At 25.8% G+C, this 20,007-nt stretch overlaps 2 protein-coding genes across 3 annotated transcripts in view; both read right to left on the bottom strand.

Annotated features, from left to right (window-relative positions):
* Positions 1 to 876, bottom strand: part of LOC126908644 (uncharacterized) — a 3,704-nt gene extending 2,828 nt beyond the window's left edge. The window contains exons 1-2 of the mRNA XM_050690906.1: positions 760 to 876; positions 51 to 105 (exon numbers count right to left, since the gene is read on the bottom strand). Coding sequence (XP_050546863.1) covers positions 51 to 83 — 33 coding nt within the window. The 5' untranslated portion in view covers positions 84 to 105; positions 760 to 876. The remainder of the gene's footprint in view (positions 1 to 50; positions 106 to 759) is intronic.
* Positions 877 to 3,666: 2,790 nt separating this feature from the next.
* LOC126908642 (uncharacterized) lies at positions 3,667 to 9,705 on the bottom strand. 2 transcript variants are annotated; one of them, XM_050690903.1, is made up of 8 exons: positions 9,593 to 9,705; positions 7,997 to 8,051; positions 6,746 to 6,778; positions 6,200 to 6,344; positions 4,847 to 5,028; positions 4,152 to 4,266; positions 4,056 to 4,088; positions 3,667 to 3,982 (listed from the first exon to the last, which is right to left on the bottom strand). In XM_050690903.1, exons 2-8 carry the CDS (start codon positions 8,027 to 8,029, stop codon positions 3,774 to 3,776), a joined length of 750 nt encoding a protein of 249 aa, XP_050546860.1. In that variant the 5' UTR covers positions 8,030 to 8,051; positions 9,593 to 9,705; the 3' UTR covers positions 3,667 to 3,773. The 2 variants fall into 2 exon arrangements, with proteins under 2 accessions (XP_050546860.1, XP_050546861.1); XM_050690904.1 differs by having other exon boundaries at positions 7,997 to 8,068; positions 9,593 to 9,657.
* Positions 9,706 to 20,007: the final 10,302 nt, after the last annotated feature.

The following is a 20,007-nucleotide window of genomic DNA, read 5'->3' as shown; positions in this document are numbered from 1 at the left end:
AAATAAAATAAAGTATAACAATGGTAATTTATGGGTTTATTTTTACTTACAATAGACAGAATTATTTGAAATTTTAAACACATAATTTTTTGCAAATTGATTGACCTAGAAAAAAATTTTTTTAATTTTTTATTTGTAATAGTTTATAATATTAATGTTTCTTAATAAATAGGGATTGCAAAATTTTTAATACACAATTTTATTTATTTTAGATTATCTGTTATTTAGTGTTTCAAACTATTTCTACAGTATTATACTAGAATAATTAAGATTTAATATTAAAAACTCCAATTTTCGAAAACCTTTACAAAAAAATGTTTCATTTGCACTAATTTGAAAATTATGTGTATCATTCCCTGAGTGATACATAATATTATCCAAGACCTTAGGTAATACTACGCGCATAGATTTTTAAAAAATAGTTAATAATCATGAACTTAGCACTAAACTACTTAATAGCTAAAATAACATAAAAAAATATCAACTCAATTTAAGTGAAATTGAATTACAGTTTGTTGTTAAAATGATGTGCGCTCAGTCACCCTTATACGACAAACCCTATACCTACTCCATGTACTAAAATATTTTTAACTCAATAAGTATTTGTCCTAACATTGTTATCAACTCTCAAATTATGATATAATGTATAATTTATTATTTAAAAAAATACAATAATATATTTATTTTATCAAAAGTTATAACTGTTGTTAGTTTGATCTATTCTATTTTGTATATAAAATATTTTAATGGCATAATTACCTGAATAATTGACCGAATCTTTAATGGGAATACTGTAGTTGTATGTATGTAATTTTACGAGTAAATGAAATTCGTTATTTTTTAACGATTTATGTATTCTTATTTTTCATGGGAAATATATATTTTTTTAAAAGTTTGTGTCAATATTTGTGTATTGTTGATAATAGAACACATTCCTAAATGCATATTCGCGACTTTTCAGTAATTTTTTGTGGCTTTTTGAGTTTAATTTTTTTTAGTTTTTAAATTAATAATATTTTTAATAAAGTTTTAATTTTTTTTAATCAATTAACCACAAGTGATTAATTTTATTATATTATATCAATAATAGAACTTCTACAAATACGAACCGATAATAGTTTTTATAATTTTTCTTTTAAACAAAGTTTTTGGAGCTTTAATATTATTACGTCATTAGTATAGTTTTAGTTGATATAGACGTGAACAATAATTACTTATGCACTCAGACCTGTAAGTCAATTATGCGTACTTTCTACTGACTTATATTAATTCTGTTTATTCTCATAAGTATTTCCACCGGAGTGTTGTTGCTATTATTGAACCTAAGATTATATTCAAGGGGATCTGTGAATTATGAACCGCTCAATACCTCATAAAATAATTATAATTTAGATAAAAATTTAATTTTTTAATTAGATATTTCCTAATTTATCCTCCACTATTATTTTTTTTTTTTCCCTTGTGCGTTATAAGCGTATCAATTTTTATTTTTTTATTAGAAACATACATATTACACTAGCTTATAGAATAAAAAACATTTTAATTAAGAAAATTACTGATCGATAACAAATTTTGAGCAAGTATTTCAGAAGCTATTAAAATTTTTTTGGTTGGCGCGAGAGGAGGGATGATGTCGAGAAATTTATTGTGATAAATGTAGCAGCAACCACTGCTCAACTCCTGTCTTAACTTTAAATTGTTAATAACATCTGAAATACATGTTCAAAAGTTGATATCGAACAGTTATTTCTTTAATTACAATACGGTACGACCTGTTATATAGTCTATTATCTTCAAAGCAGGAAGTAAAACATTGTAATATTTCGTTTAATTGTAACATGATTGCCATTTCCTGATATATTGTTATTAGACCAGGGAGTACATATTTATAAACATTTTTGAGAATTGTTTTATATTATTATGTTTTATATTTTACTTTATATTAGATCAAAAAACAAAACGTTTTAGTATATGTGGTGGAATGGATTGAATTGTCGTGGAGAGTACCTCGGGAGAACTGTGGGTAATATCATTTTGTGTTATAAGATTTTGTTGGAATAATTCTGACAGTAAGTCTTTACTGTCTTGTATTTTTTTAATATACTTTTAGTGTGTTCAAATTTAATAAGTTTTATCTCGTTTAATTATATTTTTAATTATTACGATTGAACTACTTTTCCTTTCTATTATTCTAAGTAAAGGTATAAGAAGATTCTCATTTAAAACAGGTCTGTCTCCATACAACACGTCTTTGGTAATATCTTAACGAGTAATTTGTGCTGATAATATTTAAGTACCTTTAGTCTTATTACTCTTTCGGGTTACGGGTAACAGTCGTGGACATAACCCTTGGTGGTGTTCAAAGGGATAAAAGAATTTCCTTGATTCAGTTAAAACTCAAACGTTTTATTTATTTATTAAGCTGTTAGAAACAAATCATAGTAGTATCATCCGACGGAGGAGATACAACAGACCACGTATATACTATGTATTATAATATTATATGTCATATTATACACACACACATGTATATATATGCCCATATTACTGTTTCCACAATATGATTGTACCGCTGATTATACTTATAGTATTGACACAATGACATACAACAGTACTAACAGGAGGACTGACTGCACACATAAGCACTTTCGGGATTCACGGCCACCGTGCCATAATATGAATGTCCCGATCAGCAGTTGACTTGTTACAATCATCGCGACCATTACTCTTAGTCTTATATTTAACTTAATTTATCTACCACGTAAATAGTGTGTGTGTGTGTGTGTGTGTCGCCATCATCTCCTTGTTGGATTATAATCTCTAGGTGTCCAGCAGGTTGTATTATTTATTTAATATTCTTTACTTAATAAATATTTATATCGTTGTTAACCAAGAGTGTTATATTTATATATATAAATATAACACTTGCGACCCTTGGTAGTTCCTCAAAGGGAATATAAATTAAATAGGAAACCTCAGTACTTAAGGTAAATATAGCCTAGCCAGCTATCCCCCGTTGGTCCCTTAAAATACTGTTGACGAGCATTTAGGTTCAACCCCTAAATTTATAACTTAATAATCGGAGAAACCAATAATAAGATTATAAACAACATTGCTGTCCTGTACAAGAAAACTATTTCCTAGTAGCCTATGCCTTTTCAGTCATCCACAGAGTTATATAGAGTAGATGCAAGCTCAATTTAAGTTCCTTGCGCAATAGATTACACTAGTGTCCTACACTCTTTCGTACGGACGCTCTTTTACGGTATTGAAATGTTAACAAGTTTCGAATTAGTATATAAAATGTTACTATTTACAAACATTTTGTCTTGTAATTAACGATGCCTGGCTGTTATAATGATCTTAGTTTATCGATAACAATTTAGTATTAGAAATTCGAAACTATTATAATAATGTAGCAATATAAATCAGATTCAAATGTGAAACTTCCATCTTAATATGAATTAATTAACGCTTTATTTTTGCTTTTATTAAATGTTTATTATACATATTGTAAATATTCATTAAGTAATATATTGAAATAGAATATAAACACATATAATGATCAGTATTAAATTTTAATTTGAAAACAACAATAATTTATGAAAAATAATTTTAAAAAAATTCTAAGACATTGAAAAAATTGGATGTGGGGAGTTCGNAAATAATTTAAAAAAAATTCTAAGACATTGAAAAAATTGGATGTGGGGAGTTCGGATATCTTAGATGCCACCTCAGATACGACCTTGAACTCTTCAGGTAGTTCCCAAGATCTATCTCATAGCATAATCATTAAACACCAAATAGCTGTAATAAGCAGCAGTACAAGGCTTTGCGAAAAGATTTGTGTGATTATGTTTTCCATGAATGTGCTCTTCTAATGAATTAACAATATACTGTGAAGTGTAATTTTTATTAGGAGACATAACATCGATAGTATGTTGTTTTAATTTGTGTACTCTTTCAATTTTTGATTTTTGATCTGAAAATGACAGTTACATTAATTTAATAATACTATTTAGATAAAATTTAGTTTATATTTCTTTATTCATTACTGTTTTTACTTTGTCTTCTTATCCCATAGCGTTCTAAAGTATAACAAAAATATTTATTTATTTATATTTAATAGATTTTGTATAAAGTTTAATTACTTTTAACTGCATTATCTAAACTTTTATACTCTTTTAAACAACCATACATAATTTTAAATGCTTCTGTAAATCGTAAATCTACCATTTTTGTCAAACTCTCCGTAGTATTATTTAACTAAAGATTTTTTTGTAATAAAAAGAGATATTAAAATGAAAATATTTATATCATAGTTTAAAAAATGCATTATATTACTGAAAAGCCTGTTCATATAAAAATTCTACCCGGATATGAGTAATATTGTATAGTCACTAGATGTATATCAAAAAACTTTAAATAATAAAACATTAATCTTTACTACTTTTTATTTGGTAATAAAATTATAAGAAATGTTTATGTATATATATATCAAAGAACATTTATTTTTGAAGCAATATAATGTAAATTTCTTTATAGTTATATTTTAATATATCAATTTAGAGATAAATTTACTAGAGCTGAGATCTACAATGCAAATACGTCTTGGTTAAAATAACTAATTTAATTGAATTACAGTTAAACCTAAAGTGGATTCATTTATTATTAAATGATATAATTTTTTACCAAAAAAAAATAATAATACGTTTAATTTTTATAGTATAGCAAGGAAAATTTTTACTATGGAATTATATGAAAGAAGTGTATTTTACATTCTATTGGCAAGATACGACTATATAAAATATGATTTATTGATTATTAAAATTTTGTAATTTTGTACTTTGGACTCTTCTACTGTAAACAAATTTAAATGGAAATCAATACAACACTCATTAAACTCTTCTGTTATATATTTTTCATCTAATTTTAAAAATTCAAATATACTGGTACTTATTGTATTTGGATTAATTTTACTAGAAACGATATCACCTCTCAATTTAGTTAAAAATGGATTGATTTTTTCTGCAAAATTACAAATTAATATTAATGAAATTAATATTTATTAATGAAATATTGTTAATAAGAAAATATAATAACTGCACGTGAATTTATTCAAGTAAAATAAACAGAATTAGTCAATATTTTTTTCGTTCTAAATTTTATAAATGTTTTTGTTCGCCAAACTTCGAAGCAAAATGGGACATTAAATTCGATATTAAAACCATGTTAATTTTTAAAAATCAATGTGCTATAAATTATGATAACGATAATTAAATAATTATATTTTTTAGTTGTTATCGTAACTAAACAATTCATATTATAATACTGGTGTACTAATTTGACGAAGACTTCGAATTTTTACTATATTAAAGAATGAATCACATATTTTACAACGCCTGTTACGAACCCGTATTATTATGGTATTATTGTTAATACGATTTAGTTAGTTAATTAGTAAATGTACAACTAATAGTTTGGGTAAGCAATTTTCAATAATGTTCGATCTGATATTGTATAAAGTGTCACATAGATATAAATTTGTGAATGATTATTATAACATTATTCATTTAATAATGACTATAAATTCTAGAACTTAAATTATATTATTGTAGTTATTCGTAAAAGTTTAGTGTACAGTCCATTTCAACACGTCACCGTGTCTCATCTTAAGTGGGAACCCAATATTATTATGGGTTATAATATTACGAAGATTTTAATATTTGTATTAAAAAAGCCCTTGAAAATGGCTTTGAAATGAATATTAAGATTATTTTTTACTTCTTTTTCTTGTAAAAATTTAATAACTTTATTAATATTGTAGTACATTACAAAAAAAATAAGCTTGTTTTACCATTTTAACAATCAACATTTTTTTAATTATTTTAAATATATAAGANAATAAGCTTGTTTTACCATTTTAACAATCAACAGTTTTTTAATTATTTTAAATATATAAGAATTAAAAAGTTATTTAATTGTCTTACCTTTTTTAATTTCAATTGTTGGATTTAAAAATGGCTTTGAAATGAATATTAAGATTATTTTTTACTTCTTTTTCTTGTAAAAATTTAATAACTTTATTAATATTGTAGTACATTACAAAAAAAATAAGCTTGTTTTACCATTTTAACAATCAACATTTTTTTAATTATTTTAAATATATAAGAATTAAAAAGTTATTTAATTGTCTTACCTTTTTTAATTTCAATTGTTGGATTTAAGTTTGAGTTAGCAATACAATTATGAATTATATCGAGCGATCTTGGTAAATTTTTTAATGACAAAGTGTTAAATATATGACTTAATTTGATTATTCCTGATGTTGGATCTATTATTCCCTATTGATAAAAATGTACTATTTGGATTATGCATAATTTAAATCATTTTGTTTAAAATATATGTTTAAAAAAATTTTTTTTCACACACCCCGGCCAAGAGAGAATTTTTTTTAAATGATGGTGATTGTTCATTCAATAGGTTATTCATATCTATTCATATATCAAACCAAAAGACAAATCAGAAGATAGTTTTAAATTTGTTTTTGTTAAATGTTTTTTAAATTTATTATTATTAAGTATATTTGTTTTTTAAATATTTTGCCTCTTACTTAGAGGCAAATGTGCTTTCAGATATACTGGTAATTTTGTTTTAGAGTATATTTTTGAAGTTGATTTTAAAATACGTCTGTTACCACTTATTAAAAAAATTGCAATTACACACTATTAGATGGATGACTTACTTCGATTATTTCTGTTGTTGAAAATATAATTCCCTGTTAAAAAAAGGTACTGTTTAGATTATGCATATCAAAACCTTATTCATGAAAATCAAATAGTGATTAATCTCACTATCGTAAATTTTGGAGTTAATGGNGTGATTAATCTCACTATCGTAAATTTTGGAATTAATGGAATTGAAGAAATGTTGGTGAATTTTTGTTTGAGAGTATTTGATTGGAGTTGAAGCCCCTCAATACGTCTGTTGCTACTTAGATAAAAAATTGTACACAAAAATTTTTATATCATTAAAATAATTTGAAATTTGACGATTATAGACAAATTTTTTTTAATTGTCATATTATTTTTCAAAGCTTTCATTTGGTACAAGTTCTGAAGATACACTTATTCTAGTACATTATCATAAATTTAAAAACAAAGTTTCTAAAAAATTTTAAAGTTTTATGATTTTGGTAGCAGATTATTCATAAAAAACAAGTTCTAGGATCATTTGTTTTTAACTTACAGTACATTGAATTAGTTTTATTTAAATATATAATAGAAATTTTTAGGAATGTTGGTACAATTTTAATAATTATATTGAAAACAATTTTCCTCTCACATGTATTTAATATCCATATTTATTCAATAATTAATTGGATTTCTAGAAAAGGTGTCTAGATAATAAGTTTAGTCGTCTATAGTTTCAAATTAAATTTATTTGAAATTGCGATACAAATAAAAAATTGCCGTTCTCAACGATTGTAATTTCTACATATACTTTGATTAGTATAAAATTACAATTTTGTTGTAATCTTTATCATCGATGTTATGTTAGTTATGTGTATCTTTATCGGGCGGCTATTATCTACCTGTGTGGACATTGTAAAACCCGAACGGGTCTGACCGTTACCGACGGACGTGCCAGTGTATTATTTAAATAAAATCAAATGTACACGTTTTCAATAATGTGTTATTATTTTAATTTTAGATTAGTAGTCTTTGTTTACACGGCCTTAAATCTCCTAATTTCGTTTTTTTCTTCCAATTAAAGAGTAATATACAAAGTGTTCACCAATGTTTCTAATGTTTCCATTGTTTAAAACAAGTAACCCGTTTGCTTACTTACTGAACACTCATTATAATTTAGTTACATAAATAACTAATTCTATGAATACATTTTATAATTGTATATCTGTACATATATAAAAATTGTATTTTTATAAGATAAAACTGGTATATAATAATGGTAATGTATGTGTTTTTTTACTTACAATAAACAGGATTAATTGTAATCGTAAATACATAATTGTTTCCAAAGTGATAGTTCTCAAAAAAATATTTTTCTATTTTGAATTATATAAAATATTAATATTACTTAAGAATTAAAAACATGTTAAAACACTATGACACAATTTTAATAATTTTAATTGGCTGGGTTGTTATCTAGTGTTCTAAATTATTCTACAATATTATACCATAAAATAATTAGCTCGTGGTTCAATACAACCCATAAATTAAATATAATTTCTTTAAGACAGTTGAATAGGCCTCTAAAATTGTTTAAAACTATCATTTTTGTGTACGAAATTAGTTATCTACGTGGTTGTTATTGAAGAAAATAAGATCTACATTGTTATCGAGTTGTCAAAAAGCGGTATCACCTCCACTTGAGGTTGTGAGTTGGTCGTAAACCGGACGTCGAATGGGTAAGTTGCACCTAAAACTTCATTCATTTCGGTTAATGACAAATGCATACTTTTCTGTGCGCCATTGCCTATATCATTTAACTTATAATATAATTGTATTGTTTTACTCCATCAAAACAATTAAAATATACTATTATAAGAATTTTAAAATTATTTAAACTATATTTTCCTTTTATTTATATTTTAGTGTTTTTGTAAAAAATTTTTAATTCCTTTTTTTTACCCAAAGTGCACAGCTTTTATAATTATTTAAGAATAAAGAGACCACAACTCAACTTCAGTCATTATTATAGTGTTGATAACTTCAAAATACTAACTATTCGCTCTGTATAATTATACACCTGTAATGCTTATCTTAAACATGCTATAAAAATACAAATTTTTGAGTCTCACAAGGCATTTGTTTTTTTTTTTTTTTTATCATCCCTCGAAGTATTACCGTATAAAATTGCCAAATATAAAAGATATCTTAAGATGTTGTACAATTCATATTAGCGCCCGGATTTATATTCATTTATAAATTTTGTTTAGTTATTCCAAACACGCCATTAGTCAGTATAAACTTTTATTAGTTGATTATAGAAATTAATAATGCGTTGTTACCGAGGTTACACTATTGGAGATATTAAGATTGTGTAATATATTTCTACGGTACTACGTATGTATAATCCTAAGACGAATTTGCACAAACTTGGGACCCTTCAAAGTCGCTTATACAATATTTATAAATGAATATTATTCTTCATTATTTCACTTGATAGTTTTTTTTCGAAAAAACCCACTACCCACTGAGCTTTTTTTTAAAAAAAAACTATTTTTTTTAACAACCCTGGTAATATTACACATAGGGCTTTTTTAAAAATAATTAAGAACTTAGTTATAAACTACTAAATAATTGTTTTAGTGGACTTTTATTTAGGCTCAGCATAAAATAAAATGTATCCGATGCATTGTAAGTCAATAAGTCTAAATATTCCATCGATCTGTTAAAATGTTTTATAATAAAATTGTCAAAAACAGGATATTTTAAAATGTTGAAAAATTAAAAAAAATTTTATTTTTATTTTATAAAAATAATAATTAAATAATATTAAAAATAATCAAAAGTATAATGTTATCCTAGTTTGTGATGTATGTAAAATATTTTTATATCATAGTTACCTGAATAGTTGACCAAATATTGAAGCTCAAAATAATATAATTGTAAGTATTTAGTTAAATAAGTAAATTTCGTTATATATGAACGTTTTATATAATCTAGTCTTTCAAAGTAAATTTATTTTATAAAATTCTATGTATCAAAAAATATAATTCTATAAATACAAATCGATAATAAAATTTTAAATTCATTTTTCTTTTTATCGTCTTTTATTAACATTATTATTATCACGTCATCAATACATACAGTGTGTTCGGTTTATCATAAACCACTTGTTTAAAAAAAAATGCTCGTTTTCCAACAGCATGCAGCAAGATAATTTTTCAAAACGGTTGTGTAGTAATACAAAAATATATAAAATAACGAGGTGTATGGGGAATTTTATTTGACCAAGGTTGGATGTTAGGGATTTGGTCAATTCAGGAGTAACGAGGTTCTATCGGGGTAGTAGAGTCCGAGGGTTTAGAACAGTAAAGTCAAGTAGATATAAAAGGATACAAATTAAGTTCCTCTCATAGAGGTATTAAAACGCTGAGGTATTCTTGTAGTGGCCGGGGTCTTGGCCTCCTATCTGACACCCAGTCGAAGCGTGATGTTAACTGGTATGTGCTTTAGTGGAAATACTGAGGCGTTCATGGAGTGGCGGAGGCCTCCTCTCAGACACCCAGTCGAAGTATATGACCAAGCACTAACTAGTTATTAATAATTAAATTAAATGATGTTTAAAAAATCTATTGCTTTACCATTCTTTACTCAGATTATTAATTCTAAATAATTGGGTTAATATAAATTTACTTACTTCTTTTATATATCTCACGTTCAGATTTATACTTTTCCTTATTAATAAATAAATAACGTATTGACGCAAAAATAATTGTACTTGAAATCGTTATAAAATATACCGACGACAACACGGGGTCGCGGCTAGTTTGTTCAATATAAATCCAAATAGAAGAATCCTGAATTCTTTATTGAATTCAAATCTTCAAAAAGAAGAGAGAATTCTGCTCTCTTAGAAAATCAGCGCCTTTTTATATTACTTTTAATTAGCCCCATCATGGGTTGTTGCCGTCAGCGCTTTTAGTGATTTTCAGTTTATTGTGTAAAATTTGAACATAACATGATAATTATTTTTAAGATAAGATGCATAGTATACAATAATCAATTTAACATGTATATACATATATAATAGCTATTGTACAAATGTGTATATGTTATGACAGATAAAGTAATTATTTGTGTTGTATACAATTGGTAGTAAATATAGAGTAGTAATTTTTTATTGATAATGTAAGATGCGTAATGCAGAACATTGTGCATATTACGACATCCGCCCTAATTTTTTTAAGTGTTGTGCCCTCACAACTATAAGTATTTGTAAAGAAAATTAGTGTAATATAATCAAGAAAAATTATTTAAGTGATAATTAGTATAAAGGTTAAATAAGTATTTTTGAGTATAATAATATTATGTTGAATATTAGAAAAATAATTAATTAATAGTATAGTAATGCTATGATATATAGTTGTATAAGTTATTATAACAATAAAATAATATAGTATATGAATAAAATTATATGAGGTTAATAGTTTATATAAAAAAAATGATGTATAATAATGGAATAGTATATATAAAAATAAGTTGAATATTAATATTAGTAATATAATATTATAATAAGTTTGTGATAAATATAAGTATAATAGTGTAAATATGATATTTAGGATATGATAAATTATGTGAATATAATTTTATGATACACAAATTGTAATAAGTGATATAAATAAAGACAAAAAAAAATTTTATTATATATAATTTTTTTTTTTTTTTACGGTTTTTGTTTTCTAGACTTGCGTTTTCGATTTTTGCTGTTTTGATTGATGAGTGGATTTGGTTTTGGAAAAAGGTAGACCGTTTGTCCATAACGCCAAACGTAGAATTTAGTAGTGTCATACTGGATGTCTTTATCATATTTCATCATTATTGGTTTTTTTGTATATTGTGGAGTTCTGTAGACATAGACAGGAATGTCAAGAATTTCATCAGACATCTCACAGAGTGGAGTGACTTATATCTGGATAAAGGAAAGAGTGAACTTTTAATTGTGTTTGTGTTGTATCATTGTTTGCTGTGTTTATATTATTCAGCTCAACATTATTGGTGGTNGTTTATATTATTTAGCTCAACATTATTGGTGTTATAATGTTGTTGATGATTTTTGTGCATAAAATAATGAGTTATATTATTAAATATTCCACAGAATAATCTTAAACTCCAACCAAATGTATTATATAATAAGTGTACATTCATGCAAGAGTTAATAATAATAGTTAGAATTTTAATTGTAAAAATAATGCCTAAAATTCCAGACATAAATGAACCAAAATATGTGAACCATCCCCAAATTTGATGTAATTTATCTTCTACCATGGAACTTATAACTGAAGGATCAATAAGTTTGTGTAGATTTATTTGGTTGGTTACTTCATATCCTAATGTTTGACGAACAATGTTGTTTTGTATTGCTGTAATTTCTTGAGCGAACATTAAATGTTTTTGTAATGCTTGCATTACATCTCGATTATAAATACCAGCGGACATTAAGTATTCCGGGGATTTATAATTCCATGTAAATTTGGTTTCTGGTTTTAATATCTGTGGTGTTTTGACATCAATTAAATTTGGATTGAGTCCAAACCATTCTCCATCTAAGAAGTAGGCGCATGGTAATCTATTGTTACAAGTAGTTTCTGTTCCATATTTTTGTAATATGTGTGATTTTGGTGCCATAAAGGATGATTGATTTTGATGTATGACAGGTAGTTCGTGAAAACAAGTATCTTTTTTTGCCATTTCGTCTAGAACTGGTTTGCATTTCATGAGGTATATGATTTCTCCACTGGATATTGCCATACAACCAGGAGTTTCACACATGGCGTAAGCAAATTCTGCTAAACTGTATGAGGCTAGAGACAATTTTTGCATTAATATTTTTCTTTCTATGTTGCATTGTTTTGTTGTAATATCAATATATAAATCATTTAATGATCTAGAAATATGGAATTCAACCCAAACAAATTTTGTGTTGACATATGAAATTAAGTCCGTGTGTTGAGGAGAAATAGTTTTTAATTTGAAGTTTTCTAAGTGTTGCGTTTGTGTTACAATGTATAATTGAGGATGTTCAGTCTGTATAACAGGTATAGAGCAGGCTTCAATATTTTTTAAATATTTTAATGCAAAAGCAATTCCTTGTGTTTCAACAAGGAAAGTCCTTGTTTCATCAGTTGGATTAGAAAAAGATTTTGATTGTACCACTGATGCTGGGCCGTCATAAAGAACAACGTAGTCCAAATCACAGTCTTGAGAATTTGTATTCCATATGACTTCACCTTTGGAGGAGTCAAAACCATATGATTCTGAAAGTGTGAATCGTACGCCATTTGAAAATATCATAGAATTTTCTCTGTAGTTTGCTGTGCCATATCCTTCAGTTAAAGTGATTTCATATTTTGCTTGCACTATTGCTTTATGAAATGTGCCTCTATTATTAATAAAAGTAGTACCCTCACAGTTGCCTTTATGGTCAATGGATCCAGCAATTGTAGAAGAAGCTTGAGTTGTATGATTAATTTTTAGATTATGTATTATTCCTCCTAATGGTAACTGATAGAATAATTTGTTGTGGATTTCTTCACATCGTAAAGTACCTAATTCTGATACCTCTGAATAATAACCATCAGGAAGAGCTTGTAGATCACCAAATGTAGAACATTTAAAAATTAAATAATTTATGGATATAAGGCAGGTTCTGTAGAAAATGGTGTGTGTTTCTGATTTTTGTAATAATTTAATTCGTTCTATTCTCATCGTTTTTGTTGGCCGCGGTTTCTCGCATTGTTCTACTGAAAGACTACTAAATGACGTTATGTTTAAATGGTCTGCCGAACAGTCGTATGCAATGATTGAGTGAACTTCAATGAATACAGTAGAGAATATGATTGGTAATAGTAGATTCATGTTTACTTTTTCTTTTATATAATATGAAATTAAAAATGTATACAAGGTTAAGATTAGTTTTTTAGATTAATTCATGCCAAATATATCTATAAAAAATTTTAGTTCATAGAGAATTATTTTCATGTGATAAAGTAAATTGAGATAAATGCTATGAAAAATGTCAGAATTAAAATTAAATTGAATTAAGTATGTTATAATTGATTTGGTGTAATGTAAATATAGTGATAATAGAGACAAGATAATGAATGTTTGTATTTGTATATATACATATTTTTATAGAAGTTCGAATTCCATAATTAATATGTGTATTTTTATTTATTATCAATTTTATTGTTGTTATTATTTTTTTTTTTTTGATAGGTAACTGTGATCATATGATATTAGTTACATATGTGCGTTTCACGAGTAAACTCTTTGAAATTTAAGTATTTATATTTTATATATATTTTTTTTTTTTGTTTTAAGCTTTGTGTATTATTTTACTGTGTGATAAGGATTACATATATTGATGCTTATACTGTGAGTAAATTATTATTAGTTAAAAAAAAAATGATCACTTTCCTTTTTTATGAGAAATAATAATTTAATGAAAAAAAATTGTTTTTAAGATTAAAAACCATTCTTTAAAAATTAAAATTACTATATGAAAAAATTGTGAAGAATAAAAGTTTTTTTTTTTTAATTAATTGAACGTTATAATATTATATATGATGAGAAATTATAATATAATATAATATATAATATATTATACTATAAAGAAAAAATTCCGACAAAAAAAATTTGTTCTCAATTATTATTGCTATGCTATANAAAAAAAATTTTTTTTTTTTTTATATTTATATTAATTGTTAAGCCATTCTAATAGACTACGCATTTTATTTACTCCCAATATGTATCCAAATTCTTGTTGGGGTAATGGTAATCAATAAGATACTCAAATTCCATTGATGGAAAAAAATTTTTTATGTGTTGTTTGCATTCTGTAAAATCAGTACATACATCAAACACTATAGATTTATAAGATATTGCATTTTTATCCATGATTAAGTTATATTTATGAATGACATTGTTATAATCAGCGGTAATATCGAAATACCATTCTTGTTGCTTATTAATAGAAGTTTGGCTATATAAGAAAGCCCATGGGTCTTTTGGAACGTTAGCCCTTCTTTTTGACATTAAATTATACTTGTCTAAGATGCTTAGATCTGTAAATTCTACATTAATTTTTTTTGTCAAAATTAAAAAAATGANAATTCTACATTAACTTTTTTTGTCAAAATTAAAAAAATTATATGTGTCCAGTAATTTTTTGTAGGAATTGGGTATTTATATTTCTTATCGGGTTTTTTGGTCAAACTTCTACTAATGAGTCCCCCTTCCCAACACATATGTCCATCATCGGACGGTATGTTTGGTCGAAATATAGCGCTGTACCATCTCCTCATATCGAACTCCACATCGCATGCAGTATAATCGGCTATTTCTGTGGCCAGAAATGATATAGGTTTCGATTTAAAATATTGGATTACGTCGTGAGTCCATATAGAATTATATTTTAAAAGATGATAATTATGCACTACACTCCTTCGGTGTTTTTCTTTAAAAAAGCAATCAGGGCATAATTTCTTTCTGTTACATACTCTTTTATCGTTCATCCAAAAGGTGTTTTTAATGATATAAATGCCGTGACAAGATGGGTCCATATTCTAATAACATTATAGAATAAAGTATAAGAGTATTGTTCTTAAAATTGTATGTATTTAAGAAATTATTAAATCGTTCAAAAATAATTAAAAAAAATTATATTATATATGGTATGGATACATAATTTGTATATAATAATATGAAAGATGTTATAAAGTTTATTAATATGAATAATGTATTTCTTTGGATGTTTGGTATTTATTATAATAATGAAAATTAAGCATTTCCGCAGTATTAAATCTTTTAATATTTAGAAATATTGATTTCTGAATTTCTCTGGCTTCACAGTCTCCACATAGCGAGGTTAATTCGCATATTTTTTGTTTTCCCCTTAAAAGTGTATTTTGGAATATATATATTCTATGACAAGAGGGATCCATACTGTAACAATCAAGGATTTTATTTGTTTTAATAGTCATATAAAAAAAATGTGAACTTTGAGCATTATGCCATGAATATAAGTATATGGTATGATGAATATTTAATGATAAGTGTTAATAATGATAAAGTATAAGGTAATGTAGTGAATCAAAAAAAAATTATATATAATTTAAATATTATAATACTTTATTGTATTAATATGATAATTATGGGGGGTTATTGAATTAGGGAGCTACTTTGACAGTTGCTCAAAAGAAAAAAGTTAAATAGAATATGACGGGATTTTGGCTCTTATTTGATCCACTACTTTATTTTATTAATAATATTATTACTCGAGATATGAGTACGAGGGTCTGTAAGAAAGATAGAAGATGATATAAAAATAAAGTGATCTTTATTTTATTAATATGGGATTTATCATAATTAATTGTTAATTTTTAAATATCAATAATGCCACGAGTTTTGATGGTTATCGATGATAGGTGGGATTGAATCACCTTGTGTGTCTACCCAGAGTGGTATGGTGGCTATACATATGAACCTCCAACCTAACTCTTGAAATAGACAGGTATCAACGATATAACTTTGCCAAGTAACTTTGTACANTATCAACGATATAACTCTGCCAAGTAACTCTGTACAAACATTATCGATTTATTAAATTTACTTGGTATATTTATTATTATTGACAATCACTTGATTTTCCTGTATGCCTACTTAATCTATGTACTCATAATATTTAATTCTAAACCTTATTTATTTTTAGTGAATTTATCAGATTCCTACCTTGATATTTTCTGCTATACTATAAATAAATAGATTTTGTATTTTGCGAACAAATAGAACTGTGATGATGGCGGATCACTTCTTGCATATGTTTCGTAGTGTGGAATGGTCGAGCATAGTGAGTGCCTCTGTAAGTATTTGATTGTATCTGTCCTAGAATGCTCTTTATTTTTGGCTTTTTATATTAAATTTGACCGTAGTTCAAAGGCAAGAAGTAATCCCCGACATCACCGTTATTTCTTTATTAATCGTAATTTATTACATGTTATTTATTACTTTTTCATCAATAATGATCTACATATTATAAAATACTATCATATCTTATATAATAATTTAGACATAGTTTATTACCCTTCATCTTATGTGCTACTATTACATATTGTTTATTATTTCCTGTTTGTTTTATATAATTAATATATACTCTTTTTCTATGAAATTTCATTAATATTTTTAAACATTTAAAAGGTACATATATATATTATTTTTTATTGCTATACATTTTATTTTGTATAATTGATTGGTTGAAGTCTTAAATAATATATTATGACATTAATGATCTATTGTGTATACAAATAATTTATTATGATATTAATGATGTACTATGTATATCATTGCAATAATGAGAGTTTATTCATAATTTCTTATAAAATAAGGTTTTAGACGTCTTACATGCACTGTGTCTACGATCTTTTGATTATTTAGCATTAATTCAATGATATAATTTAATTCATTGATTTTCTTTATAATTTTAAAAGGACCGCGATATTTCGGTGCTAGTTTGGGTGACTTACCTACTTGAGCAAAAGGAAATTTGACCAAGACTAAATCTCCTGGATCAAATGTTAAAATTACGTGTTTTTTATCATAATTGTTTTTTTGAATTTGTTGTACTTTTTGAATGATTGAAGGTAATTTATTTCTGACATCTTGTAAATTATTTAATGATTTATTTATATCATAGGGAATGTCATTAGGAATTATTTTATTATCAATGGGAAAATAAGGTTCGAAACCATGCATTAAATAAAAAGGACTATAACCTGTACTTGTTTGAGGGGTTGAATTATAGGCTAACGTAATGTATTGCAAATAATAAGACCATTTAGATTGTTCATTATTTTCAATATAATTTCTTAATGATGCACAAATCACCCCATTTATTTTTTCTACTAAACCTTGTGTTTGGGGAGAGTATGCTGTAGAGAAACCTTGTTTTATGCCCAAGTTTTCACAAACTTGCTTAACTAGGTTATTTCTAAAATGTGTGCCCCTGTCTGATGTAAATTGTTGAAAGCATCCCCATTGAGAAACTATTTGAATAATAAATTTTACAGTTGATTCGGCTGTATTTGATTCAACCGCTTTTGTAAATACATATTTTGTATTGTGACAAGTAGCCACTAAAATATATTTCTTTTTATTACTAGACGGTAAAGGTCCAAGATAGTCAAAAACGAGTCTTGATAAGGGCTTGCTTGTGATTGGTATTGGTTGTAAAGAACCAATAGGTTTACCACTTAATTTTTTATTTATTTGGCAATTGGGACATGACTTTATGAAATTGGTAACATCTTTAACAAGATTTTGCCAATAATATTTTTGCTGTATTTTATGTATTGTCCGAGAGATCCCAGTGTGACCTCCTATAGGACTTTCATGATAAGATTTTAAAATATTAAATGTTAAATTTGAAGGGATTACTAAAATTGTTTCAATAATTTTTGTGTTTGTGAATTTTTTGTAATATAGTAAATCATTTTTAATAATAAATTGTCTTGATTTTCTTTTGAATTTTTTTGGGATGTCTTTATTGTGTAAAGCATCAATGATATTTTTACAAAATTCGTCATTAAGTTGTGATTTTTTAATTTCAATTAAATTTAAATTTGGAGTATCTAATATTTTGTCAATTGAAATATTATTAATTGAATATCTGGATAAAGCGTCTGCTACTTTATTTTCTTTGCCCTTTTTGTATATTATGTTAAAATTGAAGTCTAATAATTTTAAAGTTAATCTAGCAATTCTAGCAGATGGGATTTTAAGGTTTTTATAATATTGAAGACTAATGTTGAACAAAAAATTACGAAATGTCTCATCCAGAGATATTCTCTAAAGTATGTTACTCCAAAACACAATCCTAATAGCTCTAATGTAGTTGAAGAATATGTTTTTTCATTAGGTAATAATTTTCTACTGACATAACCTACAGGAAATAAAACATTGTTATGTTCTTGTTCTAAACATGCACCTAACCCAGTAATAGAGGCATCTGTTGTTAAAAATATTTTTTTATCATCATCAAAGTGTTTAAGAACTGGATGTGTAGTTAAAATTTGTTTAAGTGTGTTAAATGAATCATTGTGTTCAGAATTCCATAGAATCTTTTTTGTGTCTCCTTTTATTAAATCAGTGAGGGGATTTGCTATTTTTGCAAAATCTTTTACATGTTTTCTATAATATGAGCACATTCCTATAAATGATCTCACATCTTTTTGAGTTTGGGGAACTTTAAACTCAGTGATTGCTTTAATATTTTTATCTAATGGTTGTATCCCCTCTTTATTGATCTTATGACCTAGTAGTTCTATTTCGTCATAAAAAAATTTACATTTACTTGTTTTTATGGAAAAATTATAATGATTCATTATTTCAAAAGCTTGTTTTAAATTTTCTAAGCTTTCGTTAAAAGTTTTTCCAAAAGAAGTTAAGTCGTCAAGATAAATAATTAATGATTTGTATAATAAAGGTGAAAAGATTTCATTTAATTTTCTTTGAAAAATAGCACTACTATTTTTAAAACCTTGAGGTAATCTAGTAAAAGTATAAAGGCCAAGTGCAGAAGTAAAGGCTAATTTATATTGATCTTTAAGTCTGACAGGTATTTGAAAAAATGCACTGTTAAAATCTAATAAATTAAAATATTTTGAATTTTCTAATGCTCTTAATAAGTCTGTAGTTCTTGGTATCGGGTATAAGTCTGATTGAACTCTTTCATTAAGCTCCTTGTATGAGACTACTAATCTATAAGAATTTTTGTCTTTTTTACTAACCAAAAAAGCAGGTGCTCCAAAGTTATATGTAACTGGTTTTATTATATCTGCCTCTAAAAGTTTATCTATATGTTTTTTTAATTCTTCTCTCTGGTCTGGTGAGATTCTATGAGGAGCATTGAATTTAGGTTCAGTAAAATTTGGTTTCATTTTGATTTCACATGGAACTACATTCGCAGGTTTAATTAAACTATTATCATCACAAAATAAATGTGTATACTGTGTAATCAAATCAGTAGCCTGTTTATATTCAAAATTTGTTAAGTGAGGTGAAATATTGATTGTGTTGCCTTCCATATCTACAATGGTTGGCTTACTTTCATGTGTATGTGTATTATTGTTTAAAATTGTGTTATTAAGATTTTCATAATCTTTTGTTTTTATAGACAATATATTTTCATTAATGATTAAATTATTAATGTTAATATTATTGTCAATATCATTGGCAATATTATTAAATTCTTTTTTGTTTA

Source organism: Daktulosphaira vitifoliae, unplaced genomic scaffold (genome assembly GCF_025091365.1).
Source record: "Daktulosphaira vitifoliae isolate Bord-2020 unplaced genomic scaffold, ASM2509136v1 Scaffold_5, whole genome shotgun sequence".
NCBI lineage: Eukaryota > Metazoa > Arthropoda > Insecta > Hemiptera > Phylloxeridae > Daktulosphaira > Daktulosphaira vitifoliae.
Note: the sequence above shows the minus strand (reverse complement) of the source record. Positions and strands in the feature narration are given on the sequence as shown.